Source organism: Alosa sapidissima, chromosome 11, assembly GCF_018492685.1.
Source record: "Alosa sapidissima isolate fAloSap1 chromosome 11, fAloSap1.pri, whole genome shotgun sequence".
Classification (NCBI taxonomy): domain Eukaryota; kingdom Metazoa; phylum Chordata; class Actinopteri; order Clupeiformes; family Clupeidae; genus Alosa; species Alosa sapidissima.
In genome coordinates, this window is record NC_055967.1 from 2,065,982 (window position 1) to 2,093,628 (window position 27,647).

The following is a 27,647-nucleotide window of genomic DNA, read 5'->3' on the forward strand; positions in this document are numbered from 1 at the left end:
TGAGTAGCCTATGTTCTTTTTCGTGCAAAAGGCACATCAGGAGAACGTCGCAAAAATTCAATTAAAAAAATGTCAAGTCAATGTAAAATGGAAGCAGGAGCAGGCAGAGTTTGTACCTCCAAAATGATTATTGCAGAGATCAGTTCGACTCTGCTCTTGGGTTTGGCCTCGCAGTGAACTCAACTCTCTTGTTGCTTGCTCTTGTTATTAAATAAAGTGCTGCAGATTACATTATTTATTTCTGATTAATTGCGTCTTTCGATGTCTTTTGCAACATCTCAGCCTGCCAACCTTGAAGAATTTTTTTTAGTAGCACCTCGAGCCGATAAAAAAGAAAATTGCTCATGTCGGCCTTCATGCATGCAGCCAAAAACAGACATAGCCATACTCGCAAGACACGTTTTGGCTAGCGACCCATCTTTAATGTTGAATATCTATCTAAATGGGATCCAATGTGTTCCTGAAAGTGCAAACTGAATCTTTTACAGTAGCTCTATAATGTTGTTGACAATCTGTTTTAGAGCCTAATAACAAAGTCCTTCTAGGCAAGTCCCTCCACTCGGCGGCCATATTGCAACGTTATTTGGGCACTCATCGGGCATCCTATCCGGCAGAAATGAGTTCACAACACACCACATAATTGGCTCAATGTATTCACATCCCACTACATGATTGGCTCAATGTATTCACATGTCAACGTTTTGCCGAGGAAGGGGTGGGATATGTGTAGACAACAGCCATATTGGCGTTACAAACTAACCCCATGCATTTCTATGGAGGATTTTTTGAGTCCTGTGTCTCCTCATTAGAAAGTCTCTGCTAATAATCCTGACCTATGAAAACCACTTGTGTTGATAGGCACTGATGTGGATATGTTGTCCATTTTCTTATATGTGGCCTCTAATCAATCATGTCTGGTATTATTACCTCTTTTCAATTCATTATTATTAAAGATTTATTTTGTAAAGAAATACATCTATCGCCCATGTTATGCCAACATATCTAATTCACCTGGATGTAGGCTACAGTAGATAGAGGCTTATGGACATCTGCTGTTGTCAGTGTGTAGTCCCTTTACTCACAATAACCTATATGTTTCGTTTATTTGTTAAAAAAATAAAAAACATTCATTGTTCAATTATTACCTGCTGACTAATGCAAACTACTGATTGCTTTTAAAGAATTTCACTTGCACGTGCACTTAAGTTTCTTTCAGATCGCGGTGTCATTCTGCCATCTGTGAGGCTGCAATGATTAGGCCTACATTATCCCAACTACAGTGAAAGGTGCGCGATCTCCGTCTGTAAGCCTATTATTTGTTCTCACGCTAATAATCAAGAAGAAGGATCCATATGCTCCAAAGAAAAAAACAAATTGAACACACTAATTAGAAGCTCAAAATATTTCGCCTTGGTCCACTTTCAGACTCGTTGTTAACTCATTGAGTGCCTTTTTCCTTCCCATGCGTTGAGTGCCAAAAACGTAATATTACGTTTTTTAGCTTTTTTTTTTTAATTACGAAACTAGACACTCTAATACACCTTATATGTGATTTTGGGAACTCTGTGATGAATGGAAATGAAATATATGACGATCGAAAACTCATGAAAACGCACAATCTGGACATTTTATCATAACTCGGTTGCCGCTTTCGGTCTAATCAGTGAAGCATGCACGTCAGGTCAAAACCAGGTCATTTTCGTGGGTCTATCACTAGGTGGCAGTCTCGCCAGGTCTCGCTGATCACTTCCCGGAAAGTTTACAGGCAACACTTCATATTTCATGAAAAACTCCATTTCTATAAAAAAAAAAAAAGCGATTTCGATGAAAACTAGCCACTGTTTAGCTTGGGATTTCTCAGGAACAGAGGCGTGTAGAAATACACGGTTTGCACCCACTGAGAGCTTAAAGTCTCACCTTTTAAACGAGCCATTGTATGTGTTCATAGCTATAACACAGAATATGCTGTGGCTGTACAATCGCACTCAGTGGAATATTTTTAGTTTCACAGCAAAACGGCAGCTAGGGGAACGCGAATTTGCGAATTTGTTAAACTCACCTCATCAAGTCTTTCATTTAACCCACCGTTGGCTGAAGAAAAAATAACATAAAAAGAGGCCACTATGCTTTGCCTGTCATTCTCACTTGTCACTTTCTCTCTGTATCTCATCCTCGCATAAAATATATATGCGAGAGATTCACATGCTCAAGGCCTATAGCGCCCCCTTATGTCACTTAGTCTCATGGTTGACATACTTTCAGCTGTGCACACCAAATTTGGTAGGTGCATGTAACTCCCCAAGACGAACAACTTTCATGTACAGTGGGCATCGCTTTCAAATGGCCACTTCAGTCGCGCAATACGAGGCGTGAAGCTGCGTGAAGCTTTAGTACCACTTTCAGCCACTGTGCGTCGCTCTGCCATTGTACATCGCTCTGCCTGCCGCCCCTTCTAAAAAACGCTCGATTTACCTCGATTTAGGCTACTTGGGTATGGCTTAAGGCTTGACTACACGGTGGTAACGGAAATCGAAATTTGCTGTCTACATTATTGTCAGTGTTGGGTTAACGCAACTACGCAAATCAAAACAGTGGTGTGATAATTGAGCCAGTAGAGAAATAACTGTTCCGAATTAATCTGTAGCCTTAGGTAGGCTTCTGCGACGTTTTTAACAGGCTACGCTATAGAGGCTTAGACCCACGTTTTGGTTTCGTAAATTAATTTGCTCTACTTCTTGACTGCAATGTAGTCAATTGACTGCTTGACATGTCATTTTTATTTTTCTGTACAATAAACAAATACATCTGCTTTATGCCGCAGAATTACATTCATATTTGGAACTTACATAGTCCAATGCATCGTTACACTACGTTAGTGTTTCCTAAAACCATAGTAGCAACGAACGTTCGCAACCACTATCGTAAAGTTGTGTAGTTACAACTACACCTCTCGACCTGTGGTAGAATGCTAGTAGACGCATAGTTCCAGGGATCTTCATGTCAAAGACGTCACTGACGCCAGTTATTTGTTTGCAAATTAATAATTATAAATATATTTAGGTTTCTAATTGATATTTACACTTCTAACCACCATACATCCATATTTTAAAATGCCCAAGGCGGAAAATACATAAATTAAAAGTCAATTTGCAGCCATGTGCACGTAAGTAAAAGTCACACACCTGCAGATAATAATAAGGTGGTGCGCACTTTTTGACGAGTCAGCTGAGAATATGTAGCCTTTGATTTTCATGGAGGGGGGGGGGGTGTCCTTGTTAGTTTACGCAAACCAAGCCACGAAGGCTGATTCTGATTTTGATAATATGATCTGCACAAAAGATAAACTTAGGTAAACAACGATGTCAATATTGTTGTCAAAATCTTAACCCAGATTCAAACTCTTGGACAGGGGACTGGTAACTGCTGTGCAACGACGGCTGTCATCTGCCGGCCTTAACGCAATGCGCCACAGAAGTATGTGCAGGTGCCCGTTCACGTACTACTAAACGTCATTAACCACCTTAGTCCAGACTACTGAAGTTTGGAAACTATCATGGTCCAAACTTACAGTACTATGTAAGTATGACAGTTTTGGGAAACAGTCGTAACTTACATGTTGGTTAGTTGAACGATGCATCCTGTTAGTAAAAAGCGGGGATTACTGTTAGCGCAGGATTGATATCAAATTCTTTAACAGAAGGATTTATATCAAATTCTTTAACAGAAGGCCTGTCGCGAATGCAGGCTTGCCCAAAAAAGGCCTGTGGTTTGCGCAGCCTACAGTAAGTAGGTCTTAGTGAGTTAGGAGTCCTCTAGACTTCTTTTCAGCTGTCTCAGAGGTGGAAAGTTGCGTTCGTTGGGGGCAGGGCCGGATTAACAATTCATAGACCCTTGGGAACAAATGTCTGATGGCCCCCCCTGCCAACGTGAATCGGGCGGTCAGTTAATAGGCCTATCGTGAAGATTTGTATTGCCATTTAAGGCACGAGCGCATCTGTGAGGCCAAGCCTCACCAAGTAGCCCGTTTGTTTACAACTAACATTACATTTAATTAAACTGCTTATAGGCTATGCCGAAATAGTTTCAACATTTTGAATATCAGTGTCGGGTGAATTAGGAAATGCCTTATGGCTGAAAGCTGCTTGGGATCCCCCTGTCAAGCAATAACCATACAAAAAGTTAAAAACAGATTACATGATGTGCGTCACTGACATAATGCGGAAATAATATAGCCTAGATATTCCAATATATTCTAATACATTTGTTTATTTTAGAGGGGATATTCGAACGTCATTTTTGAGCAATTTTGACAGCCCTAGTTCACTGTAGGCTACGCCAATCGTCTATTAACACCTTCCACCTAACCCCGGTGAGTGGGGGTCGCTATAATGAGTGTGAAATAGCACCATTGAGTAGCCTATGCGAAATAGCCTTAAAATCGTTCCGGTGTTGTGTGCCTTCTGGTTTCTCCACCTACTGGTTTCCTTGCGTGTGCATGCGCTGCAGCAGTTGTCAGACATTCACAAACAAGTTGTTTTAGGCGGTTTGAAGTCGCTTTTCATACGCCATGAGCGCTCGGCTACATTACAGCCACTCGGACAAAAGACATGTAAAAATGTTTTGAAAACTGGATTCGATCCCGCAAAAGCAACACACGCGTGACTCTCTCCATCCTGATTCCCTACTCTTTAAGCCAACTAATATGTTACGCGAATCAATTAACTATTGTAGGCTACCATTAATTAATAACGTAGGCAACACCCAGGTAACATGTTGTCCAGGCTATCTGAAACAAGGGGTTGCCTCTCATCTACAACAACTGGTTACCTTGGGCTGCTACAGTCGTCAGTGCACTGTGCACAGTAGGCCTATGCTACTCTTTGTGGTTGATCAACTAAAAATAAAAGATGTATTTGGTGATGACGTTATTGTAGGCCTAGTAGACCTACATTCTGAGAAATTAAATGGTACGAGAAACGATCTACATAGCGCACCAGACCGCAATGTCTTCAAAGGTTGAATGAAGGGAGTTGGCAAAAATTAGTGTATTTTTCAAGTCAATAAACATTCTTAATTTTCGAATGTCTTTGTCAGGGAACATCTGACTTTTAAAAACCATAGGCCTGGTAGTCGCTCAGACAAGGAGTTATAAGATAAAGGCAATACCATTTGTGTCACCTAATGCAGTTCAGTGAATTAGCAAGATGCCATCAGAAGGCAACAATCATAAAGCACAGTGCGCGCGCGCGCTCTCTCTCCCCTGCGCATAAAGCTGTTTGCGTGTTGTAGGCTAGATTTGCGTGAGTTCTTTCTATCTGCTTTACTTTTGCGAGTTGCGACCACTTAGGCTATGTTATAGACGTTCTATGAGGTACCAGTGTTTAGCTGTGTCACAAAACAATAAGCTTTGTCAGACTACTTTTAAAATGATATTCAGGGCTATATACATTTTAAACATTCGGGGCTGAAGACCCGACAAAGCCTTGCGTTAATTCTTCAGGTGGGAAGTGTCAGGAATTTTCATACGAGAGACGCTCTCATTGGTGGTTAGTATATGAAGTAGGGAATTGACAGCAACATATCCAATCACATGATTCAGAGATGCTGAATTTAACATAAACTGCGATGTTTGATTTTAAATGAATGTAAATTTAGCCGGGACTGTAAGCTGGCACACGTGGGTGCTCGATGTTTTCAGTGGGTGCCCGAGAGACGGAGCACCCACGGTATCGGCGCCTATGACAAGCGCATCTCGCGGTTGCATCCATTACAAACAAACATGCAATGTGAACGTCTGGGATTGGGGAGAGCACTAAATGCTCTTCTGAATAAGCACTAAGTCAAGCCTTTGACACTCTTTAATAATCAAAGAAATAAACGCTAATGAAGTAAACTTGTGACCAACAAAAATAGTTTATCGCCTGTAACTCGGAGAAAACCAGAATGTTTAATTTGTCCTGCGTTTCTTCTACGGCTGCAAACGGGATTCACTCGCCGTTAACCAAATATTTCTTTATTAGGGCAGGGCAGTAGCCTAGAAATCTAGACGCGCCCCTAGCGGCAGCGAATTACATTTGCTGCCAGGGCTAGTCTAGCAACTCTCCGTTGGCTTGTGAGCTCCAGAAATCGAAACTTAATCAGGCCAATGAAATCGTGTATAGAGTCGTTAGGTGGGCTTAACATAATGATTGATGGCAGAGTTGCAACGGTTTGGCTTGAATTCCCTGCTACTTTAAAACAAATAAGATGGATGTTGCTGCTGGTGAACAGTGTGACACGAGTTAAGCTTTTATTAACTTGGCAAACGTTTGAACTAGCCAACTAGCTCCGCTGGTGGGAAACGCATGGGACTCATAGCGCTGCCGCTGCCCTATTGCGTGCAGAGGGAATTTGAAAGACAACTGATTATCCCGCCCCTCGGACTGAGCACTGCGAACGGTGAGTGTCCAGACCCTACATTTTAATGTGGGTCTGGCTCGTCAGGCTAGCAGGGCAGGCATATTTCTGGCTATTAAATTATTTCTAAACCAGTCTGCTAACCTCTGTAGTGAAGTCTGTGTAGGGTTTTCCAGCTCCATTTCTTTTTACGAGACACCCTGCTCACTTGAGACCTCTGCCGGTTGTTGCAGCGTCGTTGCAGCGTCATTGGAAAAATACAAATTAAAGTCGCGTGATGCCGCGTGAACCCGCACGCGGACCGCGAGGGAAGCTGGCCAAGTCGAAGCACTGCCCACTGTACATTGCATTAGCCACACCCAACAGGATGTGAGTTATTTGGGATTTTGTGGATTGTGCACATGAACAATTTTGATGTACATCTCCTAGACGATTCATCTGATTCATGTCAAATATGGTATACATCATGTCAAGATGTTGCTGATTCTAAATTGAAAAGCTTTATTGATATGTTGTAATATTGTAATTATACAGTATCTTACCATGATGTACAGTACCTTAAGTTTGCCACAAGTTATGATTTACACATTTTTATAAATCTAAATGACTGGGACTACCCACAGCACACACAAACCTGCAGTAAGTTGGATACTCTTATTATATCCTGCTGCAGAGGACATTGCCTGCCCCAAGGCTTGATTGGTGCCCAGGCGCTGCTGAGTAGTGGTGGTTCGGTGGGTCGTATGTTGTTGACTGGCTTTTCCATCTTTGCTGGGTCTGGTCCATAAAACATTTTCTCCTGACTGGAGGGCTGATCCTAGCTTCTGAGCCATATCAATCAACTAACATAAAGCACAGAAATAGGCCATTAACAATTAACATTTAGTCATTTAACTGATGTAACTGATGCAATCAAAGTGAATAATAATAAAGAGAACCATCAAGGATAGTGCAACAAGGACATGGTAGTGCGGGCGAGTCCAGAATGAATGGAGGTCTATGGAGCTGTACCCCTCAAAATCCACTTTTCTCGGGATATAATTTTTTTCAAGTAATTTGAATATTGTCGAAAGGGGAGACAAAGACAATACACTTGGTTGAGTATTATATTTTTTAAAGTCACTTAATTGTTCTAAAAAGCCTTTCAAACGTGTCAATGACGTCATTCATTGGCATGATCATAGCATAGCATAGCATCAATGCTAGCGTGTTATGGGCAACAACGACCCAACCTGTAAGAAAACGAAAGGACATGACTCCCGGATTATTTCACTTTTGATTGATAATCCATATCCATTTTGCGAAAAATAAAATAAAATCTGAGGGTTTCAGTTGTTAAATAGGTGAAAACAATAAATGTAGCCATGTAGCTCCATAGGACCCCATGTATTTTGGACTCGCCCGCGATCGCCATCTAGGTGAACTCTGGTGAACTGCAGCCAAATTCGGTTTGTATGGGATTAATAGAGAGTGGGGAGGCTCTCCGTAGACGGGCTCTAGCGGCGCACTGTCCCAAAATGTAAACATGGTAGCGCAGGCTGTTGTCTAGCAATTTGCGCCGTGTTAATTGAATTATTGTTCCAATGCAGCTCAGCTGGATGGCGGGAGGAATTCGTTTCAATGATTGGTGCGCTTTTAGAGGGGGAGCACTATATATGCTGCAGGGATTAAACAAACGATACGACCGGGGAGACTGGAGACGACGAGGGCTGAGATACCCGCCGCTGCCCCAACGCTGTCCAGCCGCTGACGAAGTCCCCATTAGACGAGCCGTATCCGCCCTTGCCCCAACGCTGTCCAGCCGCTGACGAGGTCCCCACTAGACGAGCCGTACCCGCCGCTGCCCCAACGCTGTTCAGCCACGGGTGAGGCCCCCGCAGGGCGAACCGTGCCTGCCGCTGCCCCAGTGCCCTCCAGCTTCTATCCCCCGGTCTCTACACTCTCCTGAGCCACGACGACTGAAACCCCCCCCTTCCCTTTAGTATAAATTTTACCCCCAATAAAGATTTGTTGATTTTAACTTTATCTCTTGTCCCGTTGTGTTGTGTGGGTGTGTTGTGTTCCCTGGTGCAGAACTGTCATAGTGGGCTTGAGCGCCCTCCCTTGGTCACATAGTGATCATGGTTCATTCAGCTTTGGTGCATGTAGCGACTCCACACTGTAATAACATCATCTCCAGTAAACATGTTAAAATTTTTTTACAGAAATTGCCAGGTCATCTCAAAGTTACTATAGTTCATTCACTGTAATGCAGTCTAGGTTGCTGTAGCCATTTGTTGCTCAGTGTAGCATTAACAGCTGCTAACACGCAAATAAAGCATCTTTATCAAGGTAGACATATTTAGTATATTAGTACACATTTCCTATATACCATGGTGTTTTAAAAGTAAATTCAGCAATACATTTAACTGGTAGCCTGAAGATGTTGATCTGATATCAAATCAGTTGGCAGTTCACTTAAGTCAAAATTAGTTTCTAGTAATGGTAACATAGCATGTTTCCAGTAGCATGCTAATTGTTCATATTTAATCACGCTGGCTAAAAAGTAATCTTGGCTGCCAAAAATGTAGTGTTATTATGAACCACTCTGAATTTGATGGTAATTAAACATCTATACATCCATAACGTGTTCCTTTAAGCCAGCAGGGTCATTCTATGTCAAATCAGACAACATTCAGGAAAGTGGTTGAGGAAATTCTGAGACTGTGCAGCAAAATTTGTCTACCTAATATTTAGGTCCCAAAACTAAGACGTGTAAAATATATTTTTTGCTAAATTCCAATGTTTTCATACATTTTTTCACCCTTGATTTTATATAATTTTTACACTCTCAGAAATGCCATATCTTAGGCCATGTTTGGGCATTAACATCTTGAAAAGTATATTCCTAGCCTGCCCAAACTTTATAGGGTGGAAGACAGACATGTTCTCATTATGTCTGGACCGTTAAGAGTTTGTACTGCCCATTCGTTTTATACAGTACCCTCCATAGGTTGACTGAAACAGGTATAAAAAATCATCTTCTGGTGATTTATTGTACTCTCACAATGATAACAATGAGGGAAAATCCATCCTTGAAAAGAAGTACATTTATTTTGAAAAAATAAATATTTTTGTTAACAAAACCACGTTGCTCAAATTAATTCAAAATATAGTGCTTTGCTTCCCTTCAAGGCTGGATATTTCCTTATTGTTTTCATTGTGAGATTACAATAAAATGCCAACAGATTACTTTTTATACCGGTTTTTAGTCAATTTTAGCAGAGGTGCCAATAATTCTGGAGGGTACTGTATAAGGCCCTAGATATGGAAAAAAGTGCAAAACTGGTGATATTGAGAGTTATTTTTTGTATCCACATGCCCTCAATCATTATTTTGTCTGCAAATAAAATACTTTATTAATGTTGAGTCAATAGTTGAGGTCTCTCCAACAAATGTACATGAAGATATTATGGATAAAACAAGGTGTGATTGCATTTTTTGGTAATGTTTGTTGTTTGTAAACGTACACCTAGTGAGGTGCCCACAGCGGTAGAGAATACTTTGAGTCAAGACAAAATTGTCGTGACGCACTCAGAACTTCAATATGCTTATATGTTTTCCCCTATCATCCTATTTTTAAAGCAGGCGTACCTATGGGCATGTAATTGGGCTACGGGTTTTCTACAGGAATGGCATGTTTGAACGGGCACTGCACTAGTCTCGCGAACTGTTTACTGTACCACAGCAACTAGTGGCTAACATTGTTTAAAAGCTAAGAAAAAGCTATTTCATGTGATGTGATACATGTGCACTGCAAAAAGTGATATAATCTTATTTCTAAAACTTATTTCTATTTTGAAAGCCCTATAATTAATCATTATATTTCTCTTTGCTGTGCCGTTATTTTATGAAATCTTGCTAGATATGTAGTAACCGTTTTAGAAAAGCAATAAGCCACACAATAAAGACGATGCTATAGGAGATTGCGGAGTTATCCAGTTACCCACTACTGACCAGCTATAAACTGTGAGAGCCAGGGCACTTTGACATAGGCTGAACTCTTTGTGATTTGGGAAATAGACAAGAATATAAAGAGTGGTATTTGCCTTGTGTAATGGAACTGGTGAGTCTTGAAGTCTTCAGTAATTTGTTCACATGAAGCACATGATATGCCGAAACGCATTCCACTTAGCTATACATGTAGGCTACCATGCTCATAATTCACTTTTAATTGCAAACAGAAAATATCTAGCTAGCATCATAACATATCCAAAGGAATAAAAATTGTTAATACCAACTTAATATCATGTTTATCATTGTTAATATTGTGCTATACATGTGACACAAACAATGTTAGAGTTTGTGGACTAGCCACAGACAATATTTGGTTACACTTTACTTAACAGTGTCGTCATAAGAGTGACAAAATACTGACAAGTAAAGTGTTCCCCAATATTTGAATGAAGCTTATAAAAGATCATTATGAGAATGTGTAGACACAGTGCTTTTAAAGTGACAGTGCACCCTTCGTAAACGACTTAAACAGCATCAAATTAGTAGTATTTCTTAAGAAATGAATATTTGAAAACAAAATGACTGTCATTATTATCATTTAAATAATATAAGTGTTTTACTTGTGTCACAGATATACACTCTTTGTGGTTACTCATTAATTTGGCGATATTTTGTATTTAATCCCACCTCCACCCCCCCTCATTGGGGGACTTTTCCTTTCTTTCCATTTCTTTCTTTTTTTTTTTTTTTAAATTTTTTAATTAATTTATTTATTATTATTATTATTTTTTTCCATTTGTTTATTTATTTATTTATCCAGTTTTTTTAATGTGTTTTTTGATGTCGGTTTAGTATTTAGTAAATATATAAAAGGGAAAAAACAAACCAATGAAGAATGAAAAAAAGTCCCTCCATCCAAGCCACATCCTTCCGACCGACCTAGAAATCCCCCCCCCCCCCCCCCACCACCACAACAAACGCACGCACACACACACACCCTACTCCCAACCTCCAAGGGACAACAAATTCCTGAATCATACAGCAACATGTTGGAATAGTCATTCTTTTCTACCTGCTCCATCCTTCCACTTCCTTTATTTTACTCCATCTTTCTGCATAATGCACTTCCTTGGATTCATAGATCATACATTCAATTTCACAGTAAACTTTAACGTGGTTTTTAAGTCTCCCTATACTCAATTCATGTATGTCGGTTGTTTTGAAGATTAAGATTTTCCCTAACAAAATAATGATGTTCTGAAGAGCGTGAGCTTCCGCTGAAAGATCACCCAGAAGCACTGTGAGAAGATCCAATCGCAATATTACATCATAACCCAATAACCACCTTTCCACTTCAATCCAAAACAAAGCAACTGGTGAGCAATACCAGAATAAATGATCTGTTGTCTCCTCCTCCCCCTTACAGAATCGACAACTTGGTGTTAACTCCTTCCCCCAAATCCATAACATTTTTTTCGTAGCTAAATACTTATAGATTAATTTATATTGAAAATATCTTGCACTTGTATCTATTGTTGTTCCATACAGAGTTGTGAAGACTTGCTTCCATGATATTGGTATGTCTAGCAATCTTTCCCAACTATCAAAAATGTTATAGGGTATTGCCACCAGATTTTTAGCTTGTAGATAAAAATTATACAGTTCTTTATTAACCCTTGTTTTTTTTAGCCACCTGGTCTGTTTTATATCTGGTCTACAAACTAAGTATGAACCTGTAATCGCGTTAACTTTTCTTTTCCATTGTTGTGGTAAGGCTCCAATTAATTGATTGTATTGTTGCAAAGTACATGTTCGCCCATATACTTGTGTTATTTGTGAGTATGACATAAGTCCCCCTTCTTCCTTTATAATATCTTTTACAAACATTATACCTTTTTCAAACATTTGCTTCAAGAACATTGTGGCACCTCCACTCAGTACATTAGAGTTAATCCATAGCATCTGTTGTAAAATTTGGTCATTGTTTTCTGGAGGATGGTACTGAAAGTGCAGCCAACTTTGCAGTGCCTCTGTCAAAAAGGACAGTTCAGAAAAAATATCCTTCATTACAAAAAACTGTGAGGGTTGTATTTGTATAAATGGAAATAGTTTTTTTTCAAACATAGGATGAGCCTTTCCTAAGAGTCTACTAGAAAACCACTCCTTATTGAAATAAAATTTGGGAATGAGGGAGGCCTTTAATGATAGGTTCATAGCCTTCAAGTTCAGCAATTTTGTACCACATACATTATAGTCATTATATAGATATGTGCGTTTGATTTGATCTTTCTTTCCATTCCATATGAATTTAAATATTTGTTGTTCGTATTCCTTATAAAACGTTTCTGCCGGTGTTGGTAGAGCCAGGATCAGGTAAGTAAACTGTGACACAATCAGTGTATTTACAACCGTTGTTTTACCAAAGATGGTCAGTTTATTTCCATGCCAGGGCTGTACAATTTTTGAGAGCTTTTTTAATTTGATGTTAAACTTAAGAGTGGCTATTTCTTCCATATTCTCTGGTATATGGATACCTAATACATCAATGTCTCCATCTGTCCATTTCACTGGCATTTCACATGGTAGTTTGAAATTTGTATATTTTAGTGAACCTAATCTCATTATTTGACATGTTCCATAATTAAGCTTTAATCTAGATATTTTTGTAAAGTGATCCATATAATTTATGAGGTTTTGCAAGGATGTTATATCTGGTCTGATCATGAAGGTTGTATCATCTGCATACATTAATAGTTTTGAATTTATGCCATTTAATTGCAAACCTCTGATGTTTTCATTAGATCTTATTCTTTCTGCCAATATTTCAATAGCTATGATGAATAAATACGGAGATAGGGGACATCCTTGTTTCACTCCTCTTTCAAGAGTGATAGGTTTTGAAAGGTATCCATTATTCATCACTTTACTGGTAGCTCCCTTATACATTACTTTGACCCATGTTATTATAGAATCTCCAAAGCCGAAATACCTTAAACATCTATTAATAAATTCCCACTTCACTTTATCAAATGCTTTTTCAAAATCTGAAGTCCTGCCTTTTCTTCTACATCATACATAATGTTCAATTATTTCCAGTAACTGCCTTATACTATTTGATATATTTCTTTCCTCTATAAACCCTGTTTGATCGTGATGTATTAATGGTGGTAAAACCTTTTTAATCCTAGTTGCTATACATTTAGCTAAAATCTTAGAATCATAACTCTGTAGTGTGAGAGGCCTCCAATTCCTTAAGTGCACTGGGTCCTTATATTTGCCACTTGGTTCTTGTTTTAGCAACAGGGAGATTGCGCTTTCACTTTGTGTACCTGTAAGTATACCTTCCATATATGAGAAATTTAAACAATCCATTAAAGGTTTTTTTAAGTGTTCGGAAAAAAACTTGATATACTTCAATTGGGATACCATCTAGGCCAGGTGTTTTCCCTTTTTTAAAAGACATGATTGAAGAGTAAAGCTCATCTTCCATTATTTGGCCCTCACATGATTGCTTCTGATCCTCAGTTAATTTCACATGGTTATAGGGGAAGAATAGATCTTCTCTACCCTCTTCCTGATCTTTATCCGAATACATTTCTGTATAATATGTTTCTATTTCATTCATTATTTCTTCTGGTGTAGTTAGTGTATTCCCATCATTTATCTTAAGTCTATGTATATTCTTCTTGGAACTGTTTCTTTGTTGTAAATTCAAAAAGAACTTATTGCATCTTTCCCCCATTTCAATCCACTTTGCTTTCGTTTTATAATATGAAATGTTGGTCCTCTCATGTATTAGTTGTTCAAACTCGTTTTCTTTTAATAAGATTAGTTTCTGTCTGTATGATGCCGTTGTAATTGTATGCCCCCTAAAGGCACATTTAAAGGCTTCCCAAACTACATGTGGGTTGGCTGAGCCTACATTATATGAAAAGAACTCTCTTATAAATTCTGATGTCTTTTCAACAAATGTCAGATCCTCTAACAGTTTTTGATTGAATTTCCAGTACCCCCTGCCTCTTGGGTGTTCCGTCATTTCAAGATGCAGTGATATCAGTTGATGATCAGATCTCAGTTTGTCCTCAATCATTACTTGTTTAACTCTAGATACCAGTGAAAATGAAGTAAGAAAGTAATCTATACGGCTTGCTTGATTTTGCCTTCTCCATGTATATCTTAGTAACTTGGGGTTTCTTAACCTCCATATATCGACCAGGTCTTTCTCATCCATTATTGTTCTAATCTCTTTATATGCTTGTGGGTGATAATTAGTTGTATTTGTCCCTTTACGATCTATTTTGCTGTTTTGGACTATATTATAGTCTCCAACCATTATATAATAGTCACTCACAAACTTAATTCCATTAATAGCATTATTGATGTTTACAAAAAAGTTGGGTTGGTCACCGTTTGGTCCATAAAGATTTATCAGACAAATCTCTTTGTCTTCAATAACAAATTTCACAATGATCCATCTTCCTTGAGGGTCTAATTCTAAGTTATCTATCTTAATATCAAAATGTTTATTAAATAAGATCATCACGCCTCTTGTGTTTTTGAGACCATGTGAAAACAAAACTGAACCACCCCATTCTTCTTTCCAGAGATGTTCATCTGCAGGCACTGAGATATTTTGTTTTTAATATGCCCTTTAAGAAGCTTTAGGGCCCGTCCCAATACCTCCCCTACCCCTGGATTTTTGGCCTAACCCTCGTTTTTGCGCGTGCACGTGTAGGGCTAGGGTGTCCCATTACTTTAGGGAGCAAGGGGAAGTGCTATTTTCCCCTTAAAATCAAGCCTTAAAATATAGCCAGGACCGATGCAGGCTTATAACAAAGTGGGAGATGAAATTACCCAGGATACCGTGCAAGCTCACTGAGCCGGCCACATTTTTCATATACTGTATTTTCGCAAATAAGCATATTAAAATTTCGAACTTTGTTGGAATATGTTAGTTTGATGCACATCTGATGGACTGTTGAGTTTTGAACACTAATGTTAGAAAATATCTCACGAAGCTATCTGACGATGTTCATGATATCTGCTGAGTGCTTTGCTGAGAGTCTGCCCATCAAATAACGTTATATATCTGATCTGGGTAGTTTCGTCAATATTTAGGGTGTGTGTTTTGGTATTCACATGAACACGTATATCTTTGTTGATTAACCAGACGTAGATAAACCAGCACAGCCCACACAACGATGACCGCTGGAACGGGCATGTTCCTGAATGAAAATAGTAGCAGGCTACTACCGGTAGACGCGTCGGCGCTGCGCGTGACATAGGTGAGCACGTTCGCTACGCTAATTTGCATATAGTGGTGTCCCAATTCATAGCGAAAGATCTTCATCTCCACTTCCCTTGTCGAGGGGGCTTTAATGTTGAGGGCAATCAAAACCAAGTTTTAAGGGGGGAGAAATGGGACGGACCCTTAGTCTTTAGGGGGAAACTTTTTAATCACAATTAATCTAGATTAATTCATTTCAAAATATGAAATTCATTAGTTATTTTTTTATCGTTTGACAGCCCTAGTTTAAAGCGTTAATGTTTAAACAGTGTTTCAGTTAATTAAGCAATAAGCCCCAAGATGCTGTTATAGTGATTTTAGAACAGCTTTTAGGCATAAAACAAAGTGTGTTTAGGTGTATGTTTGCAGAGTATTTTATAATGGCTGTAAACGTGACCTAGCCAATCATAATCAAAGAATAGAACTATCTGTTTTACACATTTAAATTGACTCGGCTTTGCCTTAAGGCTCTGCTTTAAGTCGTATTTTTCATTATCTAACATAGCTTTGTTTACTAGTGGCAGTGGTTGCTAAGAAAGGGAAACCCACAATGGCATAAATGTTGGAAACTGCCCCAATAAAAAGAACTAGAAGCTAACTCAATTAAGCATTTCATTGTACAATTCAACCTCAGGCATAAAAACGGTAACCTGACTCCTGCCAGATGAATTTCGTTCCGCCTAGCTCCACTCATCCATCTGGGACCAATCCATTGGAGTGTTGCTTCAGAAGGCTGGGCCTAATCAAAAAATGCTTGCATATGATTGAATAAGCCACTTGTCCGTCATCTATTGACGTGCTACTTCAACCACTCACATCGAAGCCAACCTGTGACGCTGATAACAGTCGCTTCTACGCTATGTCACATCTATGAAACTCCCGCCCTGCGTCCTGATTGGCTGTACCATAAAATCGGGTGCAGAAATCACTCTCAATGGAAGAGGTCCCAGATGGATGTGAGTGAAGCTAGGCGGAGCTAACCGGAACGAAATTCATCTGGTCAGGTTATGAAAACGGGTCAGGGGTGAAAAAGGTGAGAAGGGTGCGCGAAGAGGGAAATGGCCGTTTCATAGCAAAAAAAAATACCTTTATTTCTTCTTTTTGGCTTGGGCCAAAGTATGAAGGAGGCCCGCTTGCGCTGTTTGGCAACATGCTTAAGCCTGGCCCTCCTCTCCTCCTCAGTAATCTACATGAGTTTTCTTTCTTTCTTTCTTTCTTTGTGCCTGAAGTTATCAGACATTTCTGAAGATTTCATAGGCCTAATGGACACTTCATAGTACTATTAGACTATTAGAATAAGTCTGAATAAGATACGTCTGAATATTTGTTGGACCAAACCAGGTAATAAATAAACTTGGGTAGGGTAGACTAGGCTTTAATTTGTAAAATTGGTTTGAAATGTTTTTACTTACAGATTGTGCCATTGTACTAGTGTGTTTAACCAACCAATAAAGTTGTGTGAACAGTGTTCACATTAGGCCTACATGTTAAACTGTACCCTGTAGACACAGACTACTGATCAGGCCACTGAACGTTTATTAAAAGACAGCATACCATGTCAAACACTGCTTTTGTCTCTGAACTCGGCAAAACCAGTTTAGGAGCATTTAATTAAACTATTTAGTTATTCATATTAGCCTTTGCTATAATGATAAAGTATGCCTATTTGCTTCACCTTTTGTCGATCTAGATGGCTCAAACTGCACGTAGCCTATTCTTCATCAAATTAACTGGTTATGTCTATATTTCTGTCCAATATCGCTAACAGCTATTCGTTGCTGGATCAGACAAGTTTTAACGGGGCTCTGACAACGCATCAAGATGCGTTCACGTCTGCGCGTGATTTGTAAACTCAGTTGAAACCCCATACCCCCCCCCCCCCCCACACACACACACACACAATATTTTCTCATCGGATCTACGCGACCCACGTCCCCCATTTTGGATTCAAAACGGCGAATTTCGCCGAAAGAGTTTTCATGCCTGCAACCTATTTCTCTAAGGACATAACAATAAAACCTTGAAGCCATTAAAGCTGCAGTTGGCAAGATTTTTTTGATCATATTCACTGAAATCGACACTATGCTCCGACAGAACAACATAAATCAGCCGTTTTAAAAAAAAAAAAAAACGCACTTCTACCTCCACCTAGACCCTGTTATTTGTTTTGCAAAAATCCACAGCTCCCGGTTCTTCTGGTCCAATCAGAGCAGGGCTGTGTGAGATCTGACTGTCAATCACAGTCTGGTGCAGTCTGGTGCGCACTGACGAGCACAAACTCGATGAGAGGGTGCTCGGTGGTAGTGGGGGAGGGGCATGAGAGTTGTAAACAGTCAATGTTGGCTAAGTCCCCTCAATCTGTCAGACTTGCCAACTGCAGCTTTAAATAAACTATACTTTGAAGACTTTTACATAGGTAAACATCTGTTGATACTTTGTTTCATGAGGAACTGTTAGGTTTGTATAGCTTTACCTCTGCATCAAATTCTATGTTCATTTTGTTTTCCATAAGTGAGTTGACCTTCTCCTCCATCTCCTGGTACTGCTGCAGGGCTTCCTTCTTATCTCCTTGATTGTACAACAGAACTGCAAAGTTCAAGTTTACTAAAGGGTTGGACCTGTGGGAAGAGGAAAGTATTTTTTTCAATACTATGCTACACCAAAAGTCCTCACTGTACCCATCCAAAAATCCTCATTATACCTATCCATACCCATCCAAAAGTACAGCCTGCTCATAGGACCGTCGTGCATTCTCCACATCATCCAGATTGGTCAATGCAACTATTGACAGAGTAAAGAGAAAAATAGATAAAAATAACATTGTCTTTTGTTAGGTCCCTGCACTACAACAATTCAGAAATATAGCTGCAAGCAGCAATGAGGGGGCCAAGCAGTTGAGCAGGATTTGTAATGGCAACACAATGTTTCTACATTATACACACACCAAATTAACCTCCCACCCACCCCACCACACACATATACACAGATAAACCTCCTGTCCCACACACCCCAATAGCCCCCCACACATACGCATACCTCAAACATCACCAAATTTATTGTGCATCCTCAGGTTGTAGTCACGAGTCCACATACCAAGTTTGGTGTCGATACGAGAAAGTGTTGATAATTACAGCGCCCCTAGTGTTCAAAGGTCACTAAATATAATGAGCGTCTTCAGGATGAGGTCCCAAGTCCATATACTAAGTTTGGTCTCAATACGTGAAAGCATTGCTGAAATATGAGCCCACTTTGATGCCTTTTAAATGTTTTTGGTAAATCCAATATGGCGGTCGAATCAATTATGTTGACATCACATGTTGGCATGTGTCGGCCTAAGGACCTCTCAAAGTATTAATAGACATCACTAATATGTTTTAATTCCAAACACATCACCCGTTACAGGCCAAAACGTAATATTGCTAATTATAGCGCCACCTATTGGTCAAAAGTCATCAACGTTATTGAGCCTCCTCCTAATTGGGTCCTGAGACCCTGTTCTGAGTTTGGTGTTGATACGCGAAAGCCTTGCTGAGATCACTTCACTTCCTCTTTGGCGGCTTCGCCGCCAAACTTGATTGGTCACGACGGGCGATGGGTTTTGAATATGGCTCCAAAAAGCAATGCATTTGTGAGTCATGTTCTGAAGATCATCTGCGTCAAGTTTCGTGAAAATCGGACAAACTTTATAACCTTTGATGACTTTTAAGTGTTTTTGAATAAATACAATATGGCGGAAGATCCAACATGGCGGAAATTGACGTCATGGGGTGCGTCGAGTTCAAGGATTCCAAATATACCTTAATGTTCAAAATGTGGTGTACGGTAAGTGCATAGATGTAATACAAAATTTGAAACGTTGGTGGCGCTAGAGCACTCCAGGTGCAGACATTAAACTTTGTGAAATTAAACATATGCCTGTAACGAATCAATGTGCCAAATTTCTCAACTTTTTACTGTATGGTTCAATGGCAAATGAGCGTTTCGTTATAATAATAAGAAGAAGAATACGTAGAATCACTATGGGTTGCCTCGCAGCTTCGCTGCTTGGCCCCCAATTATGCCTTGTTATTTGTATGATTGGCCCTCTATAGCTTTCTCCATCTATCTTTTTTTGACAGCCCCAAATTACTGACTACTCAAATCATCAGACCAATTTGAGACAAATCTCAAATCCCTTCCTTTTGTTTACACACAAACATTTCCAGCATTCTGAGCAAGAAGGGAAGCAGTGTGCCTCTCTTTAAAAGCTAATAAATCCCTACAAACTTGTTGGAAACTGAAAGTTGATAGACGTGGGAGGGAACTTGGATCAATGATCACATAATTCCGACTGAAAACGCTTCTGCATAGGATGCTGTTGTGTTTCCTCACATATCGACCCTTTCGCCTCACTCCTCTCTCCTTGTTCTCACCTCCTCTGGTTACAATTAGATAAATGAGACATCCTCGATGATGTAGAGCTCTGAATGATTTCCGGGGCACAAGCTGGAGGACCGAGGAGAGAGGCCATATACAAATAGAACTTTGGGATGCAGCCCCAGTGTCATCTAAGTTCCGATGAAGTGATGTTCACTAGCTTCCTACACACTGTGCAGTTAATTACAGTGCATGAAAATGCACTGTCTGTTTTCCGAAGTCTTCTTCTTCTCCTTCTTCCCACCAAATTTCTGCGTGTAATTTAGCTTCAGCATTCAGTTTAACGTAGGTTTTGAAAAGGACAGTTGAAGAATGTATTTTTTATTTTTTAGATATTAACAAAAAAAAACAAGCTTATTTTTCGCAATAGACTTTGCATTGGCACTATAACATCATAAAGGGCTAATTAAATCCTATCAACATCCATTACACTATCTACATTCAACTTTTAAACTATAAACTTGCCATGGATCTATCGTCTGTTTTAATCAGTGTTGCTGTTTGTCGTAATTTTGCGACTTTTCCGCTTAGAGGGTTAAACATTCTGTCCATCAACATCCATTAAACTATCTGCCTATCAACATCCATTAAACAATCTGCCTATCAACGTCCATTAAACATTCTGCCTATCAACATCAATTAAACTTTCTGACTGTCAACATCCATTAAACTAGGCCAACTCTCTTGGTGTCTCTCCATTCTACAAGGCACCTTCCATCCAACTTTCCATTCATCTTCTTAAAACCATTCACCCACCATTAAACCATCCACCCATTAAACTATCTATCAACATCCATTAAAGTGCCCATATTATGAAAAAATCACTTTTTCTGGCATTTGATGTGTTATTGTGTGTCTCTGGTGCTTCCACACGCATACAAACTTGGAAAAAGGGTTTCTGGATGTATCCTGCCTTCAGCCTCCAGGGTGAGCTGGTCAAAATCGGCAAGGCTTTTGACGTCACAAGCCGAAACATTTCAATATTCCCACCTACCACCTCCTTTTAGGGCAATTACGTTACGTGGATATAATGGAAACCTATGGAGCTGCATTGAAGTGGGCAGGGAAAAGGATTTATACTTACTAAATCGTTGAACAAACGTGAATAAAATGCACAAAATAAGGTTGGTGTAAGAGTTATCTGTTTGTTCATGAGATTCATTCTAATTCCATCACTTACATATTTCCTACAACTAGGTGAGATAGCTAAGCTTATGTTGTAGGCTACTGAAGTTCAGCTGTTAGATAGCTAGCTAGCAAGCTAACCGTTTTACATAGAGATTATGGTAAGTGTTAGCTAGGGGCTAAATTCGTCCTCTCAACACTGGGGTATTGGAAACGAATTAGGTTGGTAGTGTACTTAGTTTCGGCATGAGTCAGTTACATATACACATTTCTTCATAACCATTGTGTTAGTAAAAGGATTGAATGTCCTGTGAATCAATATGTAACACGTGACTAGCATGGACTTGCATGGACATTTTTATTTAAATCCGATTGAAATGAATCTGATTAAAGATTTCAACCGACTTGTTTACATGGACGCTAAATAATCTAATTGGCAATTATTGACCAAGATAATATCACAGTGCTTCATCTGAGAAGATGCAGTTCTGTAGCCTAACTATACTATGTAAAACGCAGGTGTAGTAGATGTTAGGGGATTTTGAATTGCCGTGTTTCAGACGTTGCATAATCAACACCCCACCTCTCCGCACCAAGCCTACGAGTTCAACTGTTTTTTAAGCCTCCATATCTCAGAAAATAATGTAGATACAAGCTTAAACCTTTGCACAGTAGTTGTTGGGTAATATTTAGCATTATTGACATAAAGTATGAAGCAAAGCCAAGATGGTCAGGCGAGGCTGGAGGCATTTGTTGATTTGGCACGAATGACCCCGGTAACAGTTAATGGAGTGGGGCGTGGGTAAGTGAGCAGCAGCTCATTAATATGTAATGAGCAGCAGAAACAGCACACTTTGAAAGGGACTGAAAAAGAGTGTAATAGAGGTAGGTAAGAATCTTTTCCTACAAGCTATATCCAGCAAACAACTTCAGAAACATGTTTTCTGGAACTCATAGACCTATTTTAACTTGTTGAAAATAGTCATAATATGGGCACTTTAAACAATCTGCCTATCAACATCCACTTAACTTTCTGTCTATCAAAATCCATTGAACTATCTACATTCAACTTTTAAACCATCTACTTGCCAGGGTTTAAAATTGTATTAAAATTATGCGTCTTTCAGTAAATACTCTTTTTCTTTTTTTGTCATTTCATCCAAATGAACAAGTAAAACAAGAACAAGTTCCATAAAAGAAGTCACTGGTAAGTACTGGAGATTCTGTGAGACTCCTAACCTGCCAGCAGCATGTAGAGTTCACCCATCTTAGGTTGGAGGTTGATGGCAGCACTGAGAAAGTGAAATGCAGAGGCATATTGCTGCATGGTCAGGTGTAGCAGCCCTAGGTTGTACAAGATCTTCCAGTCAAATGGTGACAGATAGTTAGCCCTCTTAAGACAACTGATGGCCTTAAAAAGAGGGAAACGGGGTGGAATGAACAAGAGAGAAAAAAAAACTGTGAACATCATCAACTACAAGAAAGGAAATAATTAGATATTCAAGATAGAGATGGATACATGACAAACACTTACAGCGACATATTTCTTCTTCCCAAAGAAGCACATGCCAATATTGTTCCACAATGGAGGGCTCTCGGGGACAGCGTAGGCTGCAATACGATATTTATTCATGGCTACATCAAAATCCCCATGGGTCTGCATCATACTGCCTGCTGCAAGGATAGCCTAGTGAAGCATAAACACAAACATAGCTGTCAGAATTTTAATTACACTTAACACAGAAAATACAGAAAAATGCTTACCTACCACCTACCTTGTAATGGTTGGGATCATAGGTCAGAGCATTTCCAAGGTATTCAAAAGCTTTCTGATATTTCCCTTTCTTCAATGTGAAGAAAAGACACAAATAAAAGCCTACTTCAACACAATTATCATAAAGATTGAATTAACTGCTGTTACACCATATGATTGTATGTATAGGATTGCCGATACATAGGCATGTTAAAGAGATATAAATACAATATACTGTGTTTCTTGTACTTTTTAGAGATTTTACATAACTATAGTAACAAAATGTATCAGCCAGAAACACATTTTTAGGTTTTAGCCAGCCTTTATCCCTGTCAGTAGTAGTTGGTTGCAAACTTTGAAATGGCTCTTTAAATGACAGTATAACATTACCTGCATGTAGAGCAGTCCAAGCGTTGCCAAAAAATCGGTATTCTCAGGAGACGACCTGAAATTACAACGATTACTTTACCATCTTCCATTAAACAGGTGTTCATTTTAGGGCTGGGTGATAACACGATAGCGATATTTATCTCGATAGGCATGTAATCAATATCAATAAAAAATATGGGTAACGCTTTAGAATAACATTATACAGTGCATAATAAACAGTTAACAATTCATTACTAACAGTTAGTTAACTGTTGTTATCCTTTAATAACATTAACTAACTGTTAACATGCACCTTGTTAACAGTTAGTTAATGTTAGTTAATGTAACACCTAATAATGTTACATTATAATGTTAGTTGTTAGTTAATGTAACACCTGTAAGTGTTAACAAGCAGCTTGTTAATGTGGTATGATGCATACATACTAGACCATATTGTTTACAATTATTTTACAGCAATGCAATAAAAGAAAACACAACTTTGCATTTGTTTCAGGCGTTCAGAATATGAATAAAGTTCTAACCAAGTTCTTTAAAACATGCCTTCAAAATGTGGAAAAAGGTTCAGATAATTTAGCTTTGTTGTAGAAACAATTCTTGATATGAGGCACACAAAAAAGAGTTTCCATGAAGATCATGATCATGTGAATTTATATTTCATTGCTAATTACTAATTTGGTGACTGACCATAGCAATATTGCAATTAAAATCTTTTTAATAATGTTAGCTGAAACTTAGGAAGCACTACTGGGGCCTTGGGCCCAGATATGTATATCTCTGTGTTTTGTTTCAGGTGCAATCAGTGGTCAAAAAGGGGGAGCCTTACAGACTCTTATTTTTTATTTTTTTCCTTTGTCTATTGTTTCTTTTTCCCCTTGAACTGTTTGGTTATTGCTTTTATCACTGGTACTCTGTGGTATGTAAACTTTTTTGTTCACACCCTGTGAGAAATAAAGACAATCGGGGCCACTTTTATACATGTAACCATGTTGTTTAATTTGATTCATTTCCTTTATTGGCTTCTATTTGAGAACTGTTGAGACATTTCTTATGTGTTTTGGTTTTATATTCAGCTTTGCCAAGGTATTATACACAGTGGTGTAGTCTACGTAGAACGCAGGTATACGCAGTATACCCACCTAAAATGTTCAGTATACCCACTTAAAATTCATTTTTCAATATTTAGAATAGCACAGCCATGTTTCATCAACGGCCCCTTTTCATGGAAGCCTTGTATCTCCCATGGATTCTCCGTCAGGTGTTTCCAGATATGAAACCATGCAGCATTGACCACTGGCACTGCTTTCTATGGGGACGAATGGCTGAATGTCAGATCACCGTCATTCAGTTCCATCAGCACCATCATTCATCATCATCAGTCATCATTAGGGCAGCCGTGGCCTACTGGTTAGCACTTCGGACCTGTAACCGGAGGGTTGCCGGTTCGAACCCTGACCAGTAGGCAAGGCTGAAGTGCCTTGAGCAAGGCACCTAACCCCTCACTGCTCCCCGAGCGCCGCTGTTGATGCAGGCAGCTCACTGCGCCGGGATTAGTGTGTGCTTCACCTCACTGTGTGTACACTGTGTGCAGTGTGTGTTTCACTAATTCACAGATTGGGATAAATGAAGAGACCAAATTTCCCTCACGGGATCAAAAGAGTATATATACTTATACTTATACCGCCATGTTTAACCGGTATCACATATTGCCAGCATCAATCAGCCTTCCCCCCGACCCTGAGCTGCCAGGTTAAAGCAGCAGCACAGCAGCGTTCCAGGTTTTTAGTTGGGGACGACGAGGATGGCCAGGTGCAAAGGACAGCAAGACCTTCGGAACTTTTTTAATAAGGTTGCCCGACCTGACGTTTCCGAAGGTAAGTTAAGAGTCAAAAACATCATTCACGCTTTTTATGAGACTTAATTGCTACCAAGTTACCCTTCTAGGTTGTTTAATTTGTGGACATAACACGGTAATAACACAGGCTAGTCATGCTGTAGTCTAACTTTCGTTCTTCTCTCAATACTAGCAAGCTAACGTACTCTGATCCACGTTACCCTACTTAGTTTTAATTTCTGGACGTTTGTTTATCTGGGATTCTTCTTTGGGAATAACTCCTAATCGCCTTGTCTGTCTGTAAACGGTCTACATGATGTGTACTGTGGCTGTCTGGATTAAGTATCTATCATGAACTTTATTTACTAGCCAGAACCATGCTATCTCCATGGTATGCATGGATGGAGAGATATATTATCTGTACTTATGGGTAATAACATTATCTACCACACTGTTACTGCGATATAATGCCAGATGCAAAAACCTTTAGTGCATGTGATGAGTTTACAAAACAGGCTATATTTCTATTGACCAACATTTAAAAATCAGCTAATCTAATTTTGTTTGGGCTTGACTTGCTGTAGGCCTACTTGATAGTAACATTTTTGATTGTCATAGATGAAAATGCTTAAAAATGAAACTTAAAATTGGCCTATTTTTGTCATAGCTTTTAGAGGGCTTTGCATCTGAACTCGTTGCATCTGAACTCATATGAAACAGAGTTGTTCATTGTTTTCTCTAGATGGTAGTGGCAGTCAGCAACAAGGTGCAAGGGGAGCTGGAGGGGACCTTGACACTGCAAGGGGCAGGTAAGTGCAAATCTGCGACCCCCACAAACATTTTTGTCCCTTAATATTGGTCCCGAGGGGTCCCGAGGGGTCGAGTCCCGACCCCTAGTTTGGTAACCACTGAGCCCATTACTGGCCAAAATATACAGTATGCCCACCCCAAAAAAGTAGACTACACCACTGATTATACACATGGTAAAGAGACACAATTACTGCATTACTCTCAGTTAATTAGTAGGCTCATTCTGATTCAATCAGATTTGTGTTATTGTTTAGTGTCAAAGGCTTCAAGTCTTTTAAAGGGGGACTTGAGAGTATTGGATTCAGAACTTATTATTTTTATATACATGGGATTTATATCCTGATGCCTCTAAATCGGTTGATCATCTGAAAAGGTGGTACACTAATGGGGTTAACCCAACCTGATATAGAAACTATATAGACCAGTTTCTGGATAGCTTAGGGAGATGGAACAAATATAGTCTTAGTAGACTTAGTAGAAGAAACGCAGGGCAAATTAAACATTCTGGTTTTCTCCGAGTGCAACGATGATAGACAGACATCATTTGGAATAGAGCATATTAACCTCCGTTGCTCAGCCAAATGCCTTCCTGTTACGTCCTTACAGGATCTTACAGGAGTTACAGGCGATAAACGATTTTTGATGGTCACAAGTTTACTTCATTAGCGGTTTATTTTTTTGATTATTAAAGAGTGTTTTTCATTTAAAGGTTTGACTTCATGCTTATTCAGTGCTCTTCCCAATCCCAGACGTTCACATTGCATGTTTTTTTGTAATGGATGCAACCCCGAGATAGGCTACGCGTTTGATGGCAATGAGTTGTTAACAGACATGAACCAAGACATAATAGCCTAGCAGCAATCTAGGGACTGTTCGTTGTTTACTGAAGGGGCCACCGGAGGAATTTTGAGTGCTTCAGTCAAAAGTTGCATGACCCTCCCTTGCCTGCTAGCAATTGTTCAATGACCCTCCGACGGAATTGTTAAAAAAGACATGACCCTCCCCTGCCAATTGTCGCTGTCTTCCGCCCGCGCTGCTTTGCGCCACAGCCACACACTGTGATAACGTTCTTAAATCAATCTTTCCCGTGAGCTTGCATGCTACCAGTCCTTCCTTTTCAAATGTGTTGCGCCTGTTTGCACAATTTCACAAATAATCATATGTGATTAATAATATGACAAATAATCCCTGTGCACGGGAACCGAAACAATGCATGCCAACTCGTATTTTAACTTCCCCCCGCTGTCTTGCCGTTTTAATGTTTTCCCGTAGAATATCCCATATTTTAATACTCTCATAACAGCCCTGCCATCGGGCCTGTCTCTGTGTTGCCCTGTTGCTACCCGGGCCTTGCCCTTCCAACGAAACAGATGTCTTCAAATCATCGTTTTCCTTGCTTGAAGGCGAACTTAGTGTGATGTTAACCCATTTAAGTTTAACGGCGTGATTGTCGTGAGAGCACGATTCATTGGCGCTTGCATGTTCGGCCTTATGTCTACGTGCGCACCTGAGGCGACTCAGCTACTAGAGAAAGAATTTCCCCTGTTTGTATGTTCACTCCAAGTTGGCCTACCATAACTTACCAACTCTGGACTGTAGACCCTAACTGGCTATTTATATTTTTCTGTGAAATAGCAGAATTA

General features: G+C 39.5%; 1 protein-coding gene across 2 annotated transcripts in view; it reads right to left on the reverse strand.

Annotated features, from left to right (window-relative positions):
• The window catches only part of bbs4 (Bardet-Biedl syndrome 4), a 148,428-nt gene that overhangs the window by 9,768 nt on the left and 111,013 nt on the right, over positions 1-27,647 (reverse strand). For both annotated transcript variants that reach the window (XM_042108792.1, XM_042108793.1), the window contains exons 9-15: positions 23,364-23,418; positions 22,996-23,064; positions 22,755-22,907; positions 22,460-22,631; positions 18,391-18,460; positions 18,153-18,297; positions 7,031-7,238 (exon numbers count right to left, since the gene is read on the reverse strand). In XM_042108792.1, coding sequence (XP_041964726.1) covers positions 7,031-7,238; positions 18,153-18,297; positions 18,391-18,460; positions 22,460-22,631; positions 22,755-22,907; positions 22,996-23,064; positions 23,364-23,418 — 872 coding nt within the window. The remainder of the gene's footprint in view (positions 1-7,030; positions 7,239-18,152; positions 18,298-18,390; positions 18,461-22,459; positions 22,632-22,754; positions 22,908-22,995; positions 23,065-23,363; positions 23,419-27,647) is intronic.